Here is a 21,760-nt window from a genome sequence, read left to right on the forward strand (position 1 = left end):
CGGTCCACTAGGGGGGAGGAAGATGTCGGATACGGAGGAGAGCTCCACTGCCTCAACCCCCGCCAGCGCTACCGCTGTTGCAGTTATGCCCTTCACCATGCCCTATATCCCGGGAGCAGCTTGGCTACCCCAGTACTCAGGGGAGTCACATACCCTGCATGACTTTAGAGAAAAGCTGGATAGCCTCTTCCAGGTGTACCCCCTCACAGAAGAGCAAAAAGTGAGCATCCTGGTGGCCCAACTAACTGGGGCAGCCAAAAGGGAAGTAAAATCCTGGCCACCTGGGAGGAAGACTGTCGCAGGGATACTAACCCGGCTGAAGGACACCTTTGATACCCGCACCTCAGCCGAGATTAAACTTAGATTCTACGGGTGCAAGCAGCGAGCGCATGAGAGTATAAGGGACTATGCACTCAACCTACAAGAGGCCCTGAGGGCCATTAAGCAGACCGACCCTAATGGAGTGGGAAACGAGGACAGGCTGTTGACCGAACAATTTATAGAGGGTTTATATTGCAATGCCCACCGCACCCAGTTGCGGGCAATGGCCTTACAGGACCCTCATCTAGAATTTGCACAGTTCAAGGACAGAGCCATCCGGGTGCTCCGAGAACCGGCACCAGGTGGCGTTGTGACCCACAGACGCCCCACTACCACTTACTACCAGGAGGCGGCGCCCTTGTCAGCAGGGCCTGTGGGAGCTGATGCGCAGGCTTTGGACAATGACCCGGCTCCAGACCTACACCATCAGGTCCAAGAGCTAGCTAAAAGCGTTGCTGCGCTAACCCGAACTGTGCAGTCTTTACAGGTTTCCACTCCAGGGAAGATCCAGCTGGCATCCGGACCGGAGGACATCCCGTGGCGTCGACCAAGGAGGACCCCACCGGCCAGAGGAAGACCCAGTGACCGATACAGCGAGGACGGACGACCCATCTGCCGCCGCTGCAATCAACCCGGACATATGGAAAGGTACTGTTCTTTAAACGGGCACAACCTGGGGTAGAGGGCCAACCCCCAGGAAAAAGATCACCAGGCCCATCGAACTGGCGCGACAGATATGTGGGAGGACGTCCAGTCTTGCCTGTGGTACTGGATGGCATTCCCATGAGTGCCCTACTGGACACCGGGTCACAGGTCACCACCATCCCGTACGTGCTCTTCAAGCAGTACTGGAATGACTCGGATATTACCCGCTACCCTGACGACGACTTGAGTATCATCGCCAGCAATGGTCAGCCCGTGCCACAGATCGGATTTAAAGAGGTGACCATCAAAATTGGTAGAGTCGAACTGGCCGCACAGGGACTGATCATTGTAGATATTGACAAACATGAGAGTCACCCAAAAATAACTCTAGGAACTAATGTAATTGAAAATTGTCTTGCAGAGGTGATTTTCCTTTTACAGCAGGTTGCCAAGAATGCCAGCTCCGGCGAGCAGCGGGTGCTCCAGAAAGAGATCCGGGCACTGATGCAACGGCAACAAGTGGAACTCTCCGGCGGTGAGATTGGTAGCGTAAGAATGTGTGACCCTTTTCCTATTGCCATGCCCCCAAAAAGTGAAATGATGATTTGGTGCCGGGCAGCTATTGGTCTGAGAGGTAGAGATTACCAGGCAATGGTAGAACCAGTTTACTCAGACAGTAGGCCCACCATTTTGACAGCACGGGGGGTGGTCAATGTACGCCATGGGAGGGTGCCCGTTCGCATAATAAATATCGGGGAGAGGGAAGTGTACCTGCCCCGGTATGCCACGCTAGCCAAATTATATACCACTAATCAAAATTCTATACAATCTGTGGAACCCTTGCCTCCATCTCACCCGGAGGAAGGTAACGGCTCTAAGAAAGACATGGAGGACTGGTGTCAGCAACTACATCTGGGTACTGACTCCACTCCCTCACACCAGAAACAAGGAGTCTATCGGGTGGTTCAAGAGTATGAGAGAGTGTTTAGTAAACACCCGTTAGACTTCGGGCGAGTCAAGGGGGTAGAACACCGCATCCCCACGGGAGATCATCCTCCCATAAAAGAGAGGTATCGACCCGTACCCCCTGCACATTACCAACACGCCAAGGGGATGCTTAGAGACATGAAGGAGGCTGGGGTAATCCGGGATAGCTGTAGCCCCTGGGCAGCCCCACTAGTTTTAGTCAAAAAGAAAGACAACACCATGAGGATGTGTGTAGATTACCGGAAAATCAACCGTATCACACACAAGGATGCGTACCCCTTACCAAGGATAGAGGAGTCATTGGCTGCTTTAAGATCTGCTAACTTCTTCTCTACCTTGGATCTCACTAGCGGGTACTGGCAGGTTCCTGTAGCAGAGGCGGACCGGGAGAAGACCGCATTCACCACCCCGATGGGACTTAGCGAGTTCACCTGCATGCCGTTCGGACTCTGCAACGCCCCAGGAACCTTCCAACGATTAATGGAGTGCTGTCTGGGCCACAGAAACTTCGAGACGGTCCTGTTGTACCTGGACGATGTCATCGTATACTCCAAAACTTATGAGGACCACCTGAAACACCTGGCGGAGGTGTTCGAAGCTCTGGCGAGTTACGGCCTAAAGGTGAAACCCTCCAAGTGTCACCTCCTGAAACCAAAGGTGCAATACCTGGGACACGTGGTGAGCGCTGACGGAGTGGCTCCTGACCCCGATAAGATCACCGCAATTAAGGGATGGCCAAGCCCCTCCAGCGTAAAAGAAGTGCGGCAGTTCCTAGGGTTGGTAGGCTACTACCGAAGGTTTATTCCCGGTTTCACCAAAAAGGCAGCACCTATGCAGGACCTCCTGATAGGCCAGTCCCGGAAGGCCAAGAACCAGAAGCCGCCCTTCAAATGGGAAAAGCTAGAAGAAGAGTCCTTCCGCCAGCTGAAGATGGCCCTCACGGGGGATGAAATCTTGGCGTACCCGGACTATAGCCAGCCCTTCATCCTCTACACCGACGCCAGTAACATCGGGCTAGGAGCCGTACTGTCCCAGATTCAGCAGGGGAGAGAACGAGTAATCTCCTATGCCAGCCGAAAACTGCGACCCACCGAAAGGAACCCCGAAAATTACAGCTCATTTAAGCTAGAGTTCCTGGCCGTGGTATGGGCAGTCACCGAGCGCTTTAGGCATTACCTCGCTTCTTCCCGGTTCACCGTATACACGGATAACAACCCGCTGACACACCTGGACACGGCAAGACTCGGTGCCCTGGAGCAGAGGTGGATGGCCCGTCTGTCCAACTACGAGTTCACAATTAAATACCGGGCAGGGCGCTCCAATACCAACGCGGACGCCCTGTCCAGGATGCCCAACCTGCCGGACGGAGGAGAAGATCCGGAGGGACTGGAAGAAGTTGAACTCCCTGCGTTCCACCGTCATGGGACTATCCAGTATTCCCACCGGGTAAGGAGTAAGCAGGCTGCTACGTTGAACCCCTTACCTCACTACAACTGGGCGGAAACGCAAGACAGCGACCCTGCCGTCCGACTGGTGAAGGAGATGCTGACTCGCCCGGAGGCTAGCCTGGAATCAGACGCTCCAGAGGAAGCCAAACAACTATGGGCAGAGAAGAGTCGACTGTTCCTTTACAAGGGGAAGTTGTGCCGCAGAATGGTTAACTCCAGGACGCATGAACTACTCTGGCAAGTAGTGGTGCCACGAAGAGACGCAGCCATGGTGATGGAGGCATACCATGACGGAGCTGGACACTTCGGGTGGAAAAAGCTGGAGTTCCTGCTGCGCGAGCGGTTCCACTGGGTAGGCATGAGGGGAACCATCGAGAAGTGGTGCAGAGACTGTGGCCCGTGCAATCTGAGAAGGAAGGACCGGGCCAGCCAGAAGACTCCCCTGCAGTCCATCGTCACCCGGCAACCGTTGGAACTGGTAGCCTTGGATCATGTAAAACTGACCCCCAGCAGAAGTGGCTACGTCTACGCGTTAACCATCGTGGATCATTACTCCCGGTTTCTGGTTGTCGTCCCCGTCAAGGACTTAACGGCTCGAACAGCAGCTAGAGCCTTCCAGCAGCACTTTTGCCGTCCACACGGGTACCCGGACCAAGTGCTGACGGACCAGGGACCTGCCTTTGAAGCGGAGGTCTTCCAGGAATTCTGCAATCTGTATGGCTGCCGGAAGATAAGGACGACACCCTACCATCCGCAAACTAATGGACTTTGTGAGAAAATGAACCAGGTGGTAATGGATCTTCTAAAAACGTTGCCCCTGGAAGAACGCAGTCTGTGGCCTGAGAAGTTGCCCGATCTGGTGGACCTATACAACCACATCCCGGTAGGTTCCACCAACTGTACCCCGGCTTACCTAATGAGGGCAAGACCTGGTAAGTTACCTGTTGACCTGGAAATGGGAGTCCTGACGCCCGAGGACACTTCACCAGAAACGGACTGGGACACAGAGAGGCAGCAGCAGTACCGGAAAGTACAGGAGAGCGTGGAGCGAAGTCTCTGTCAGGCTAGGGAAAGACAAGAGAAGACTTACAACCAGTATGCTCCCGCTGTTCCCCTGGTACCCGGAGAGCAGGTCTTGAAGAGGAAGAGACGGCTCCACAAGTTGGACGACCAGTGGGAGAAGGACCCGTACACCGTACTGCCCTCAAGCCACGAGAACCCGAAGGTCTGTACCATCAGTAAAGACGGAGGGGAAACCACAGCCATTGTATCCCGGGACCACCTGAAGAAGTGCCCCGAACAACTGAGGAACCCTGAGGAGGAACAGGAAGACCATCGACCCGTGGAAGAAAGGGAAGATATGGTTAGTACCGTGCTCGGGGACTTCCCTCGGTCTTGGACTCAAGTCAATGGTGCAGTTGTGGTACCCGTACTCACCTTCCTCCAACCATCATCCCAAGAACCTACGGAGCAACGGGTAGAGCTGGAAGAGCAGCCGGTCCAGGAGGCAGAAGACTCCACCCAAGCGGAACAGGAGAATCCACCCTCTGCTTATAGTGAGCCTGCCGTACCCCTAGTGAGACAAAGAGCCGGTAGACAGCTGCCCAGTTTACCCTTGACAGCTCCTACACCCTGTAGTTCAGGGCCAGACAGTCAGCTCCGTAGGTCCACTAGGGCCACTAGAGGCCAGTTACCCGCACGTTGGAGGATCTAAATGTTTAAGTTGTTTTACAATGTTTACCTGTTTATTGTTGCTTGTGTGTAATTTTGTGTTTCTAGTTGTTTTTAGGAGTCTTCGGTGGATTTACCGGGAATCCTTTGTATATAGTTGGAGCGTAACCCAGGATGGACTAGAGACTGTTAAGGACTCGGGGTAGGACAGACCCCTACCTGGTTACGTCTCCCTGTGTTGGTGAAATGGACACCTTTGCTTTTCTTCAAAGACTGCACCCGGTTGCGGACATCCGTGACCATCTTATTGTGTTTCCTTATTGTATTTTATTGTTCTTTGATATACCTTGTTATATTTTTCTAAAAAGTGTTTAGTCCCGGAGTACTAAATTTCACTAGGGGGGAGTGTGACACCCCAGGGGTCTGGTTGTCACAGTGATAGAGATATTACGTCTGAGAGCAGGTGGGAGGTCCTTTGGTCAGGGATCCTGTGCATGCCACACCTCCTGCCCAGCCTTGGGAGGGGAAGAACTTCCCCTGTATAAACCCGGGGCTGAGGCAGGGTAGGGAGTCCAGGAAGAGTAGAGACAAGAGCAGCATAGGAAGCAGCAGAGTCACAAGGAGTCAGGGGCTGGCAGCTAAAGAGCTCGCCCTGACTAAGAAGATTCTTTACCGGACCCGGAGTCCGAGGCTGTGGGGACTAACTTCTACCCAGCAGCAGAATCCGTCAGGCAGGGGATTTCAGGTCCCCTGGCCCAGAAGCCCGAAGGCCCGGTCACACGCGTGGGACCAGCACCGCCATCGTGGAGCGGAAGCCATTAGAAGGCCCCGAGTCACCGGCCATACGGGTGAGCACCACACGGTACACTCAGGGACGTGGGCTACTTACATCAGCTTCTAGCAAGGTAGCCAGAAGAGTACAGTCAGCTTGGGAGGCCTACAACTACGCCTGGCCAGGGGAGATCCCATCTGCTCAAGGACTGACCAGGCCCCGTTCGCTAGCAAGTACTCCGGGAGGGTCTATCGTTGTTACCAGTAAAGACCCTGAACGCTACCATACCGTCTCTGAGTGGTTCCTGCTACCCCCATCATCCACGTCGGCTGCCCTGAGGCCATACCCCTCCCGTTGGGGGTTATACTATCACGCTGCACCATCCTTCCACCGGCCTCAGCGGTCTGCCCTGCAGCAGCAGCCCCCTGGCTGCATTCAACGGGTGGCGTAGTCATCAACCATTTTCTACCGCTAACAGACTGCCGTCCAGTTTGACTCCCTGGGCACGGACCGGGTCACCGCCACGAGACTACAACCCTAAACAGATCCGGCTCCGGGTAAGCTCCCGCGTGCGCAACGCAGCGCGACACAGGCCCAGGGGCGCGTCACAAGCGTGTGCGGACCATTAAACGTGAGGGAGGCGGCTTGTTATAAAACATCGCCATGAATGCACTGAGCAACATAAGGGTATGTTCAGATGTCTTTTAGGTGAGTGCGCCCTGAAACCCACCTGGAAAAGCGCTCAGAAAACACTCAAAATAATGAACATGTGCTTTTCTACATAAAAACTACTAGCTGTTCATGTGTTCTGGCTTTACAGCATCTTTGAACTACTTCAGGCTTCAAAAGGCACCAAGTGGCTAATAGAAGTGACCTGACAATTTTTCTAGTGTCTTCTGTCTTGGAAACACTCTATACATCACCGTACAAGTCAACATGACTTGATTCTCAAAAGCGGTATGTTTTGCAGGAGAAAAGAAAAAAATATATGTATTTTATGAAAAAAAAAAAGTGGCTTTACTGATCCATTAACAGCAACATTTCGACAGATTTCTCTGCCTTTCTCAAGCATTTTTGGAGTGCTGCCTGTTTTTTCTTATTTTCTATTTGTGGAAGAAATTATCACTTGAAATAGATCACTCTGTCTGTAATGACTCTGTATAATGACTTTCACTTTTTGTATTGAAGAACTGAAATAAATTTAAACTTTTTGATATTCTAATTTTATGATAAGCACCTGTATAGCAGGGGCTGGCTGACTGCATAGAATAAAAGGACTGTACTGTTCCCCGTTTCAAAGCAATGATTGGAGGCCTCCTATTTATATACAGCTTCTTGCTGGTATATCGCCATTCCAGGAGGAGAGGATGTGCATCATGGGTGTAAATCCATCCATCCATCGTAAACCTAAATACCAGCTGGAGCTTCTAGCGGAAGATCAGGGCACCTTTTGAGATATGAAATATATTAAGTTGTATGTTACTAATAAGCACATATGAAAACAATTTTTACAGTGGACAAACACTTTTAAATTAATTTATGGACCCCGAGAGAATAAGGGAAAGAAAAAACCCCAAAAATAATAAACATGTCTGAAGTAGTTTTACATATATTTATATTTTTTGAATGACCGTATGCAAAAAAAACCCAAAACACCTAAATTATTTATTTTTCCATGTCTTCTAGATGAAATACACAATTCATTTGCATTCCTGGATGACTCTGGCACTGCAACTTTGAAATCACGCCCTGGTCCCCGAGTTAGACCTACGCTTAATTTTTCTACTAGTGTAAGTATCTTTCTACAGTGTTTTTTTTTTTTTTTTTCTCTACTTGCCATTCCTCAAAATAAAAAAGACCACCTTTTTGACCACTGGAAATGCAGGTAAGTTGACCATAGGCTGAAAAGTGTCACACTCCCTCAAATAGAGATCACTGCCAGGCTTGGAAGTGATGAGAGCGACATTTTGAATGCTCACATCTTACTTTTAATAGGGTTTTCCTATCCTTGACACTTGTCATATGCACAGGATACATCATAAATGTCTAATAGTTTGGGACCCAGGTGTGTCTTATAATTATTATTTCAATAAATGTTGCTATTTCATAGCTTTCATCCACTCTCTCCATGGCTTTTGTTTTGACAAAAGCTTAGAAAATGCACACTTTGCCAAGAAAATTTACCGATCTACTTTGTTGGACCTAAAAGACTATGGCCCTGATTCCTCACAGTTCACTGCAGAGTTCTGTTGTAAGACTCTTTGAAATGTTGCAAAAATTATGTGCATGTTGTAGAAACATTTTGCAACTTTTGGCGTTTTTACATCGGTACCAGTACTACCCCAACAACTTTGAAAAGAGGGTAGAGCCTAGCCATAAGGAGTTATAGCTGAGCACGGCTGAAAACATGAACATTTACACCACAAAGATGGCCTAAAATACAGCCAACATGTACTACACTACCTGTATAAAGTAAATTTTTTTTTTTGCAGTTGCACGTTCCAGCTGGGAGATTTGTCACATTTATTAAGAGGCACACGCTGCTTAATGAGTTGGCATATCTTACTCCAGTACAACCATCATTAAGACTGGCATATATATCCAATCTTAAAACATGGAAGCATATATTCGTCTGCTGGTTTACCACAACCCCCCTCCCACCTACTTCAAATGCAGTTTGGGCATCTGTAATGGCTAAAACATTGTAATGGCATTATATTAATGGATCCTTGTATGCTCCCTGCATTGCTTTGTCTGGTGGTGCAGACATTTTAAGGCTGTCTGCAAAGGGTCCCATATGGTGTGCTGGAAATGGTCCCCAATTGAACAGATCCTATCCCGCTAAGTGGTCTCATGGAACGTTAATGATTCAGGTAGCCGTTCAGTCTACAAAGAAGCTGTTTATATCACATATGATAAACTGAGACTGTAAACCGAAAAACTGCAAATAACCCGTAAAAATGGAGGCTGTTGCATATATCAGGGAACAGCAGCTGTCACTAATCCATCAATCGCAACAATTAGATAGGCGCATGAGCATTATAATGAGCCGACTTATGGAAAATGTAGTCTGCATTAAGGAAACCATATTATATGGGAAGAAGGGATTATGATGCAGACAATTCAGTCATGGCACATAAGCTAAAACCGGTATACACAAGAGCCTCTACAGTATTCTAATCTATGCTCTCTGCTTCTGTCTTCGTAACTTCAGCGCTTCTGAGCGCGTGGATTGTCTACTCCAAGGTCTGTGGACTTTTTGCTCACTGTGGTGACTATCCAGATCTATTCAAAGAAATCTTTCCAACTTTTCATGTAACAATGGAAATGAAATATTTAAAAAGGACGCTGCATGTTATTTGCCGTTTTTTGGTTTACTAACACAAGAGCCTCTACATTATTCCAGTCTATGCTGTACTAGATTTAAAAAAAAAAAAAAAAAAAAAAAAACGATTTTAGCTGGAATGCCACTTTTACTGTCAATGTTTTGTTGAGGACTCTATTTCCAACATCCCCACCCCCATTCCCCACACATACTGACAACTAATGTTGTTGTTCTGTATAAGGCAATCAATGCCTACTATAAACTGCTAGTTTAGGGATCTTTAACACAAAAAACAGTACCAGAGATATTAGTGTCCATGTGGCACATGTGTAACAACCGTATGCCACATAAGGAGCACACGTACCGATGCCTGGAAATCAGCGGTAAAGATAGCGCTGTTCCCAAGCGCCAGGTGCTGAACTCTGCCCCAATCATTGTTCCCTGCTGGCGCTGCGATCAGCACCAGCATGGGACAGTGATGAGTCGTAGTCTGCTCCCGCAGTGTCCAACTGTAAAAATAAGAAAATAAAAAAATCCTTATGCTAACCTGCCCTAAGTGTCCCTCGCTGTAATCCATGCGACTGCTCATGCCAGGGAGAATGATTCACTTCAGAGAGCGGGCCCCGGACCTGTGCTGAGGGCAGCCAACGTCCAGGGCCCGACTGATATTAAAGTTCTATCCTCAGGCTTACTGTTTTATAGCTTGAATTACATTCTACATTTTTGTGAATTATTTATTTTATTGTATTTATTTCAGAACACAGACACACAGGGACTAGCTGTACCTACTCCCTCAGTTCCTCAAGGCTTTACCGATAATGTCTCCACAGGTAAGTGTGGTGTTTCCATCCGCCCCCCCCCCCCCCCCCCCGTAACTCCTAAGCATATTGTAGAATACTTCGTGACTGTGTACAAAAGGATGTGGCATTTAAATGTACAATTTAACAATGAATATTGAATTTAACTGTTTCCTGACCATCATTATGGGGTGGTGGAAGGTTGCAACGTGGTACTAATTTCTTCTCTGCGCCATACTCTGGTCAGTTTGATCTTGTGGGTGCTATCAGTGCCCCTGTGAGATCAGTGGCAGGAGTGATGCTATATTACTTAGCTCTGGGCCTGTCTTAACTGCCTAGATTGGTGCTATTGCCAATATTTTTTTTTCTTTTTTTTTTAAATCTCCTGTATCCATTCATCTTGATTTAATAATATAATTATAATGAAATGTAACCTTTTATGATAATTCCGGACCCTTTCAGAGGTCAGAGTATGTATAGAACTCTTCAATAAGTCAGTGAGTCATCTCCAAACTTCAGGTTCCTCTGGTCCACATGGCTGCTATAAAGCATATCTCTGAATGCTGTTAAAGAGAACCTGTCAGCAGGATTTAAGCACACCAAATTATTTAAATACCATGTAGCTCTTTCAAAGGCAAGTCCAGCAAACCCATGTGAACAACTAGTTAGAATAACTATTTAGATCTGAAGCCTCTGTCACGCCAGCTCTATTCAACCCCCTGCGCCTCCTTTTCTTGCCTCACTGACTGTTCCTTTGCCTGAAGTCACACACCATAAAGGCTGTCTGTCAAGCAGGAGGAAGCGGCGCTGGGAGGCGAAAAGTGTTGGAGTGACAGACTTCAGATTTCCAGCCTCATTTGCATATTAATTTAAATGCTGATTTTTTTTTTTTAGTAACTGTGGAATGGATAAAGGTATTTCTGGCTTTTTATATTCAAATTTAACTTGTCAATAATAAAAGACGGGGGGGTCATGCAGATCCCACCACTGTCACCAGTTTGTCAGGAGAACGCAACACCGCTGCCTCCAATCGTCAGGACAATTATGCAGTTGACGAGTGATGGATGGCACCGTGGCTGCTTCCACTACTAGGCTCGTTATTTGTGGATCTCGCAGTGTGCGTGCGAGCGCGCGCATACAGGCCGATTGGACACCTGTTACAGGTGGTGTACGGCTTCATGGGTGCAGTGTACAGAGCAAGAGGAACAGAGCTATTACATTTTATATATTTAATCAGAAAAGGTAAGCAGCGTCTATATAGAAAAAAAAAATACAAATAAGATACAAAATGGGAACAAAACAATACTTTATATAAAATTGCATGAAATAAAAAGGAATAGCGAAAGAAAATTACTAAACCTGATGTCATGAAAATGGCTCAGAGCTTAGCGGACGGAGGTACTCCTTAGGAAAACGGACAGAACTATATAGATAGAAAGAATACATGACATGGATAGCACCATCCATTGGACCCGATATTAAGTTGAAGGGGTTCTGCCAAGCTTGCGGTGATGAGTGAATGTGTTATATGCGTCCCTTTGCTATGACACCGAAAATATTTCTCCCATAAATATTGGATTGATGCAAAACCCTAATATTAATCACTGACCCCTCGCTCTGAAATGTCTGTCGTGCTTTGATCAGAGGAAGCTTATGCCTGAGAAGGGTACTTCTTCCCCTCTGATTAAACAAATCCAAGTCTTGGCTTTTTCTCAATAAATTTCTTTGCTGTAATTACCTGGTCACCGGAGAAGGTCCCTACTTCAATGCAGGTTGGCGTGTTGGTGCTCTTTCCCTTCTCTGTTTTAATTAGTTTCTCTCTTCCCTAGTTATAATTAGTTCCATGTGTTCATTGTGAGGGTGATATGTCCTCTCTCTCTGGAGAGGTCTTATGGATTTTTAACGTTTCTCTATGACATAACTCTTTTTCAAATAGTTTGGGTTGTGAAAAAATGCTGACATATTTTCTTTAAGAGAGCAGAACAGCTGCTTGGGCAAGATAAAAGAAAACCAAATAAAAAAACAAATACCCCCTCCACTCCAAAACCAGTGTTGTACATGGTTGTATTCAAGCTTCATTGGCGTGAGGTCCCTTCTAGTAAGAATCTTGTAGATACTGACTATTGATGAGCGAGTATATATTGTTAACCCTTTTGGCAAGCACTCTCGGGTGCTCGGCGAGTATTTGCGGTGTGCTATGCATTTATTCTAGTGTCGCCGCGGCTGCAAGTGTCACGGCTGTTAGACAGCTGTGACACATGCAGGGATTGCCTGTCAAACAGGCATAAAAATACTGCTGTACATGTGACATGAACTGGATCTTGTGCAATCTGCTATTAATATTTTGACTTCTCATCAGTCTTTAGTTTTTATTTTGCCTTTTTATGGATCTTAAAAAATAATTTAAAATAGAAATTGTTTTGGGATCTGAATTTAATAAATATAGATCATACAATTTCCTTTTACATAGTAGAAATACAAGTCCAAAATATCTGCAGATTTATAAAACTATTGTTTTTATCTTTCATTGCACACTTGGGTGAGTCACTTTCAGATTTTTTTTATTTTGTTCTACAATTTAATTGTAAGTATTTATTTTTGATTTCAGGTAATTTCTCAAAGATGAATGGAAACTACAGAATGTATAGTTCTGTTGGAGATCTTCGATTAACTAACTATTATAATGATTACTTTGAGGAGATCCCGGCACCACCATCTATGCCACCACCACCGCCACCACCAACCATTGCACCTCCATCACCACCACAAAAAAGTCCTCCCTCATCAACTATTTCCTCTCCTTCATCTCCTAGTCCTCCAGACTTTATACCCCCCACCCCACATACATCAGTACCTAGTTTTTTGCCAACAGATCAATGTGCAGTACAAACAATTGAACAGCATCAATCAAATAATGTTGCTAAATGGAAATCTGAGCTTGTTCTTAATCCAGTGTCAAAAGACCAACCCATGACTTTACCTAATAGATTTTCATTAAATCCTGCTGCTTTCCAACATAACCAAGCGCAGACCAATTTTGACGTGGAGCCTCGGTCCACTTTACCAAAGTCCTTTAAAATACCTCCTCCAGCTCCAACTAGGACATCATCAATGCAGTTGCAAGAGCCTCAGAACATCAGTTATTCCAAAGTTCCTCCTCGGTCCCCAGTACAATCTAGCTTTAATCCAAGTTATCAAGCTAAACTTTACACATCAAGTCAGGGACAACTGTCTTTAAATGATACACTGAACAAGAGAAAATCCATGCTGATAATGGAAGATCTCCCAGATCTATCAGAAAACTATGATCAAATGACAGAAAAATCAACTCATGTGACAGATTCTGTAGGCGCTAGAGCAACTTCTTCACTAAAGGATAACACAAATATTATTCATAATCCTCACGTAGATTTCAATAAGCAGATTAAGAATGAAGATACTTTACATGAAAACAAAACTGAGTCTTCATCAATATTTCAGGAGGATCACCCAAAGCTACCCAACAAACCTAATATAATTGACAGTTCATTGACATCAGTTGTTCATGCAAATACTGAAGAAAGGCAAAACTTTTCTCAGAATGGCCCTGGACATAATACTCTAACCCTTAATAAACATGGATTCAGTCAGGAAATAGTGAAAACTTCCAAGCCTACTATTAAGCACATTTCTATTAAACCTATTATAGATGACCTTACACTAGCAAATTCCAATGGGTTTAAATTTAACTCTCTAACAAGAAAGGAGATGGACTTATTCCCTAAAGAGTTAACTAGAATAGATAATGAAGTTGAATCAAAACCAAGAGTAAGTTTAGGAAATGTAAAAGAGAGACCTCCAACACCACCAACGATACCGCCACCACCCCCTCCTCCACCTCCACCACCACCACCAATGACTGTGCAAACAATAACCCCTCTTCCACTGCCTATTGGAAATACTACACCACCAAAGAATATGCCTATCATTAATTCATCAACTCCGCCACCTGCTCCTCCTTTAGTTACAGCACCAGTAGTACGTATGCCTTCACCATTACTTTCTCCAAAGCCAAAGACTATTTCTATTACTCCAAAACCCTCATCACTTGTTTCTTCTCAGCCGCCAAAGGCACCACCAGCGCCTCCACCTTTGCCAAGCTCTCATGGTCAATCAAGCTCAGCACCTTTGCTGGAAGCTTTACAAACGAAGCAGCAGTCACTAAAAAAGATTCCACAGACTATAGAGGTAAGACCTGCTCAGACAAGTCCTATCACAAGCATTGATGATGATCAAAAAGTCAGAGTTGGCAAGATAAAGGGTGAGTTAGAAGCATTATTCTCTCCAAAAAAAGATGAGAAAGGAGAGCGGGTTAAAAATGCTCGCATAGGTCTGGAGGCAAATAAAAATTTCAGTGGAAATGTGCCACAGTCAAAAGGTGGAGAAAATAAATTGGTGAATTCTTTAATGTTGAAAGTTCCTCTTCTACCTGCTAAATTTGAGAAAGATGATGTAGATGCAGACAATTCTGAATGGCTGCCTAAAGGTAATAAAATGGATATTCAGATTCCTGAGCCCGACTACTTACCCACAAGCCCCATTCATAAAACAGAGAAGCAAACATATTCAGAAGTGCAAAATAAAATTCCAAAGGCTACTCTTGAGATACCTCTTCCTTCAACGCCAATTGCTTCCCCTCAAAAAGACACAAATACAGAAGATACATTGAAGAGCTCCATTCCAACCTACAAGCCACATCGTGGAACAAAGATTTCAACTGAAAATATTACCTTAGATGAAATGGCAGTAGTAAATTCAAAACCAGTTGCAGATGTTAGCAGAAACTTGGATACTGTTCCCCAACATATAGAAATTGCAGCTTTAGAACCCTTTGAGAAGCAAAATCAAATCAAATATCAAGCTGAAGATTCAAATAAGTATCCTGTCACTGAAGAAAAGTTTGAATCAAATTCTCCAATGGCTTTACTAATGGCAGCACAGAAGCGAGCACAGAAAACAAAGTCCTTAGATAAGAAAAATCTTCCTAAAATTTCTGTTTCAAGTGGACTTATGAGTTCATCTACTTCTCCGTATAATGAGAGGAAGGCAAATACATTATCTATTCCCAATAGAGTCAATGCAGGACAATTTGATGAGGAGGAGGTCACCAGTTTTACATCTAGTTCATTCCAAAATTCAAATCAATCAACCTGCAGAGATGGAGAGCTCCAGACTCCAGGTATAAGCAGTACCTTTGGTAGAACTTCTGAGAACTATAGTGACTTAAGTGTACCATATGGTTTCAATACTACAGACATATTGGCTTCTACCACAAATGATCCTGAAGAATATTGGAAGCCAAAATCATCAACATTTGATAACTATATTTCAAACACTGTGCCAAGTTTAATTGAATCCCCTTCTTTTAAAATCTCTGCTTTTCCTTCACCTCTTCATGACTCAAAGAGGGACAATGAAATTGAATATGGAATAATACCACCTCCAGCAGAGTTCATGAATAGTCCAGTAGCCTCAAATAGTAATTTGCTTAGCATGCAGCAGGAAGGCAAACCATATCATTTTGATCATAGTACAAATTTTAAGTCTGATTTAATTCCAAATTATAACCGAAACAATTCAGTTCTTCAAACGTCTGTTACTCGGTCAACCACAAGCAACCATGACTTAAACAGCTACTCAAGTGACAATTACAGCACTGTGCAAAGGGGCTCTCTAATTAAGAAACGACTGTACATGCCTGAACCAGAGAGTTCAAACTATGGCATAAACACCAGCTCCTTAAGGTCTTCCACAATTCCAATATCTTATAATAATCTTCATGCACAAACTAGCTCTAACATGGTTCCAGATCCACGACGTTCCAACTCTACATCAAGGTTCCTGCCTCAGGGAAGGAGAGTATCCTCTGATAATATTGGCCGAATAGCACCAACTATGACTGATATGAAATGCATGCCTCAAACTTCTGATTATTTAGTGGGAAAATCCTCTTCCAGGTTAGTGTGTTTCTGTATTTAAATAGAACCTGACATTTTATTCATGCTGCCCAAATCACAAGCTTGGTTGTGCGCCTGCAGCCTGGTATGTGTTTCTCTAAAACGCTCAGTTGTTTCAGAGAAAACTATTTGAAAAGCTGTCTGGCTTCTCTCTGCCCTAATTTAGTTGATGGGTATCTCCCATGTGTGGCCATTGGCACAGATCCTTAAAGTGGATCGGAGACTGAAAAAGCCTATCAGGTCTCGCCTTAAAATCTTTGACTGGCTTTTAAACTTTGTTTCTCTGAAATTCTGCATAGTTTTAAATCGCAACCTCAGCATTTTTATTTTTTTATTTCAGCGCTGCAGTAGTGCTACTCATCTAAGTTCCCTGACCCTAGAATTATACTACAGCTGCTGTCTTCTGCTCCTACCGATGCCGCTCCGGTCCTGCGCAACTATCTTGTGACCGCAACTTCTGACTGCCTGGAAGTCAGAGGTAATGGTCACAAGCACGTAGTGGAAGTCTGAGAACCCAGTTCTGGCTCTCATAGACTGACATTGAGTTGTGACATTCAGCTCGCCCAGCAAACATTGGAATGATCTGGCAGTTCACAACCTGCAGAAGACAGACTAGAGCGGCACCGATTAAAAGATGAAGATGGCAGCTGGTAAGTGTAATGCTAGGTTAGTACTAGAAGTAGTAGTACTTTTAAAAGACACATGTGGCTGTAATGTTCTCTGATACATGCTGCTTGTGGTTCAGGGAGCATGACTCTAAAGATGGGTTGCATTTTAAAGACTTATTTACATTATTTTACAATATGGTATTATTTCACATTGAAGATTAAAGTTTTTACTTAAAGCATGAAGGGAATATAGTTTTAAACTCCACGCCCTTCCCGTATGTTTCCCCATTTTGGTGATTCCTGTTACTTGCTGGTCTGTCACTTTTTTTTTTTTTTTTTTTAAAAAAAAAGGAAAAAAGAAAAAATGAGGAAATAAAGTAACTTTGATTTGCTTATTTCTCTACTGAACAATATTCTAAGTAGATTTGTATGGGTTACAGTCCAGAGCTTTCAGAAGAGCTCACTGATGAATAAACAGACTGTAGAAGCCGAACAGTCCAATATTTTTAATGATGACCCGATGCCAAAATCTTTAACAAAAATGTACATTTAAGGCCTCATTCAGACTTATGTGCCAAAAAAAAAAAAAAAAAAATGGACAACAAAAACTGACCCAGTTTTATCAGTGATTTTGGTCACTTTCAGAAGTTTGGTCCGCGTCATCAGTTTTTCTCATACCTTTTTTTAATTTAAAAAAAAAAATTCTCTTTTCCTATTTAACAATCTGTGAAAATCGGACTGCATGCGAATGCCATCCTAGTGCTGCTTTTTTTTTTTTTTTCTTCTCATTTGTCATCTGTTTTCAGTCTATATGGAATCCGTTTTTTTTTTTTTTTTTTTTTATATAGCCGCAGCTATTAATATTTTAAGGACTATTTCCAATTTCCTATGTTACAGAATTGCAATAAATCCGTAAAAATCGGATGTTATACTGCGTTTCCGTATGGCATCTGACCTTTTTTTTTTGTTTCACACTGATACTCTAGAATGGGAGTCTCATCCAATTTATGTAATTAACTAGTGCATGCTGCAATTTTATTATTTTTTATTTTTGTTTTCCTCCACATGTAGATTTGATCAGGGAAAATAACCTTCGTCCGAGTGCTGTCAGTCTTTTTTTTTTCCACTGACAGCACTCGGACCAAAAATACAGCGGTGTGAACGAGCCCTGCGAATATTGCTCTACTTCTAAACAGCTCTTCTGTTTTTTCTCCAGGTCACAAAGTAAATACCAACAAGGCATGACCTTCACTGTCAGACCAGGAACCAGACAACCAATTTCTCAAATGTATCAAGGTGGCTACTTGTGAGATGCTTATTAACTGCCATCTTGCCTACAAACTGTGTCATGAAGCTGCTTCTAAGCTGTGCTACTCCTTGGCAGAGTGAATGGACTTGTAAATTGTCTGAAATGTGCTTTTTTTTGTGTGTTTTTAATATTATTTCACAATGGAGAATACATTTAAGGGTGCCCACAATGTAAGTATATAAAGGCTTTATGTGGGGGCAAATCAGACTATGCTACTAAATTGGATACTTTTGTCTCCGGTGTTTCATTATATGAAGCTATAGAAAATCTCACAACATATTATTTTTTTTTTAAATATTTTATCTTTATATTGTCTTTTATTTTATATATTAAAGGAATAATCCTGTTCCACTTACTTTGTCACCAAGAGGTGACATCACATCTACTGAAACCTGCTGGGACGCATGCACGATCTGCAGGTATCATGTACCTGTCACATTCATCAGAAAGGTGCACATGTCCTGGCAGGTATCAGCAGATGCGGAGTCGCCTCGCTTCTCTCTTGATGCGGAAGTAAGCGGAGCATCAGCAGGATTAAACCTATAATGTTATGTGCCTTTGTCTGTAATATTTGGCGTATATGCTTAACCTTGTTTTATAAATGTATACTTATCTATTAAAAAGAGAATAGCAACTGTATAAAGTTGATGTACATATGGTTGAGAGGGAATTCCTATGAGGACCCTACAAAAAGCACTTTTTTTGTATATTCAATGTATATTTATATATATATATGTATGTGTTTGTCCTTTTTATGTACCCTCATTTATTTGTATTATATAGTGTTACAAGTTAAAATAAGTCTCTGGATTTGCTTTTAAGAAGGATGCATAAAGCTTTTGCTTATTTCCTCAATGTTATTTACAGCAATAAACTATTTTATGTAAATGTTTTTTCATTTTTTACGACTTATTTTCTGTGTGCTGCTTGTCACTGTCTCTTCGACAATAGGGTAGAGACAATCGTTTGAAATCTAAGGGCCTCAAGGAGGTAAAGCCTAATTTAAAGGGGTTTTCCAACTTAAAGGGAACCTGCCACCAGGTTTGCCCACATATGAGATATGGCCACCACCTTTCAGCCCTTATACACAGCATTCCAAAATGCTGTGTAATATAAGCTCCCGATCCTGCCTGCAGCAAAAGAAAAACACCTTTTATTATACTCGCCTGCGGGGTGGTTGGGTCCGATGGGCGTCGATGGTCTTGGTCTGGCACCTCCCTTCTTCTTTCGATGCCATCCTCCTCCTATGCTTCGTGTGGATGACTCGTTCCTATGTCATCCACATAGTCTCCCCGGCATCGTGCTCCTGTGCAGGTGTACTTCTCTGCCCTGACCAGAGCAGAGGAAAGTACTGCATGCTCTGGGGGTCTTTGAGCTTTCCTGGCACATGCGCACTGCAGTACTTTGCTTTCCCCTGGTCAGGGCAGAGAAATGCGCCTGTGCAGGAGCGTGATGCCAGGGAAAACGGTGTAGATGACGTACGGGACACATGTCGTCCACATGAAGCACAGGAGGAGGACAGTAGCGAAAGCAGGGAGGTACCGGACCTGGACAATCGACACCCATCAGACCCGACCTCTCCGCAGACGAGTATAATAAAAGGTGTTTTTTTTTTTTTTTTTTTTTGCAGGCCGGACCTGGGGTATATATACACAGCATATTAGTATGCTGAATATGAGGGCTGAAAGGTGGTGGCTGTATCTCATATGGGGCAAACCTGTTGACAGGTTCTCTTTTAACTAAATTTATACAAACAGCTGCTGATGTAATAAAAAACACTACCTGCGTATTTTTTTCCATTGAATCGCTGCTGACCCTCCAGTGCTGGTACCTATGTTTGCATACACCCAGCTTGTGACCGCTGCAGCAGTCCTATGAAGGCATCATGTAACCAAAGACTCTGAGCGTTGCTGGAGTTGGTGCTCTATCGTGCGTTTGAAGAAGTGTTTCACACACAAAGTTGCTGGCTAATTGCTTTCCAAGGTTATGACAAAGCAAAAAATGGTCATCTAGATCTAAAAATGCTGCTCCTGCAAAAATGGTCTTGCGACTTTAAATAGACACACGAGCCATGTGAGGGTGGCCCAAGCTTGCTTATTTAATTGGGCACGACAAGCTGCAACAATATTGATTGCCAAAAAACAACCTAGAGAGAAAAGTAGAACGCCTGGGAGTAAAATCAAATAAGTTATTAAAATGACAAAAATTACGTACACTAGCAGTATAGTTATTTACAGAGCATCAAGAGTTTATTGCCTTCATTACTCATTTAGTGTCCCCTTAGTACCCAATTAACATGTATTGTCTCTTTGGACTAAAGAAACCATGAATGATGCAGGAAGTTTGCTAAATGTTGCAAATACACACAATTCAATGCCACTACTGTACATAAAAAATCACTATTGTGCACTGTTTCTGTGGCACCCCTGCAGGTTCAGTCGCCACAGAGGTACTGCATCTCGCCCAGAGGTGTCGTACCCCACACTCAGGTAAGGATGGAGTACTACCCGGGACCCACACACCCGCATCCAACACACTCCACTCCAGTTGGGAAGGGTGAGATTGCTCCTAAGGGAAAGCACAGTCCCTGGTCCCTAGCTGGAGGGTGGAACCATGTAGTGGGTGTGGGTGGAGGAAGCAGTACAGGGGAGCACCGTCAGGGTAGGAGTATAAAAGAGAGGATGTAAGGTTCTAGAAGAGGATTGTTGAGAGGTGACGTTCAGTCAGGTGAGTACAGTACAGAGGAGAGAGAGCTGGGAGCAGGAGCTCTGGAGGAGCTTTGCTCAGGAGGAGTGGGGAAAGGAGCAGGGCCCAGTCTGAGAGGCCCATTAGAGAGAGGACGGGAGCAGAGGAAAGGCTCCAGAATCAGAGGGGATCCCAGGGGCACGGTGAGAGCAGGAAGCCACCCGTGCGCCCGAATCTACACGGACGTGGAGGGATCAGGCCGCAGAGGGGACCGGCCCCTAAACTAGTGGAGAATAATCAGGCTCAGCTAGATAACCGGAGGCTGCTGTACTTGCAAGGTGCAGTAGTCAACCACCACGATTATATCGCCGAAAAGGTGGTTGCATAGGGTCCAGGGGACTGCACGTCGCCCGACAAGACCCGAGGCTACCGGCTTGGAACACTGATCGTGAGGCGCAGGGCAGGAGGGTGAGAGCCAGCGCAGGGAAGACGACCGTGAAAGGAACATAGAATGGGGTCCCGTTTAAGTACTCCTGAGAGACTTGAGCGTTTCTGAACCCCTTCCCTGGTGAACACAGGACGATGAGGGAGGTTACACACTGGCCCTGGTAACCTGGAGTCTTAAACAAACTGTGAGTAAACCTTGAAGACTGTACCCCACTGTGTACTGGTGTTATGATCTGCAAAATAAACTAAGGAAAGAATGGGAAAAGCTGTCCCTACAGTAAGACTAAGCTGAATCCCTACGATGTAGCGGGCAGCCTGGTCCTTGTGAACAGACCCGCCTTTGTCCTCGGCTAGTCTGAACGGAGAACTATAGAATAAAGGGAGGGGTCCCTAAAAGAACTAAGGACTGGGACAAAAATGGGACACCTCCTAACAGAAGTTGTTGCAGAGCAAAAAGACAAACTGACAAAAAGTACTAGAGGTCCCAGAGGACCAAGCAAGCTAGACAGAGATAGGCACTGAAGCACCTGGCTAGAGAGACAGGCAAAAAACACTGAAGTCCAGCAAAGCCAGAAGGGCGGAGCTGGAATATATAGGCAGCTGGTCATGTGACCGCAAAACACAAGACAGCAAAACTAACAGGAGGGTTCTAACAGTACCCCCTCTTCTATGAGGATCCTCCAGGCCCAGTCCTATCGGGAATCCTCCTGTGGAAAGCTTTAGCAAGCCTAGGAGCAGAGACATCATCC

The 21,760-nt window shown here is 44.8% G+C and overlaps 1 protein-coding gene across 2 annotated transcripts in view; it reads left to right on the top strand.

Moving 5' to 3' along the window:
• The window catches only part of CUNH6orf132 (chromosome unknown C6orf132 homolog), a 41,880-nt gene extending 23,113 nt beyond the window's left edge, over positions 1-18,767 (top strand). For both annotated transcript variants that reach the window (XM_073667099.1, XM_073667100.1), the window contains exons 2-5: positions 7,531-7,634; positions 9,927-9,999; positions 12,575-15,962; positions 17,787-18,767. In XM_073667099.1, the coding sequence (XP_073523200.1) occupies positions 7,531-7,634; positions 9,927-9,999; positions 12,575-15,962; positions 17,787-17,880 (3,659 nt within the window). In that variant the 3' untranslated portion in view covers positions 17,881-18,767. The remainder of the gene's footprint in view (positions 1-7,530; positions 7,635-9,926; positions 10,000-12,574; positions 15,963-17,786) is intronic.
• The last annotated feature ends 2,993 nt before the right edge of the window (positions 18,768-21,760 follow it).

The sequence above is a fragment of the Phyllobates terribilis genome, unplaced genomic scaffold (assembly GCF_046119375.1).
Source record: "Phyllobates terribilis strain yellow unplaced genomic scaffold, ASM4611937v1 Scaffold_2__4_contigs__length_985480577, whole genome shotgun sequence".
Taxonomy (NCBI): Eukaryota; Metazoa; Chordata; class Amphibia; order Anura; family Dendrobatidae; genus Phyllobates; species Phyllobates terribilis.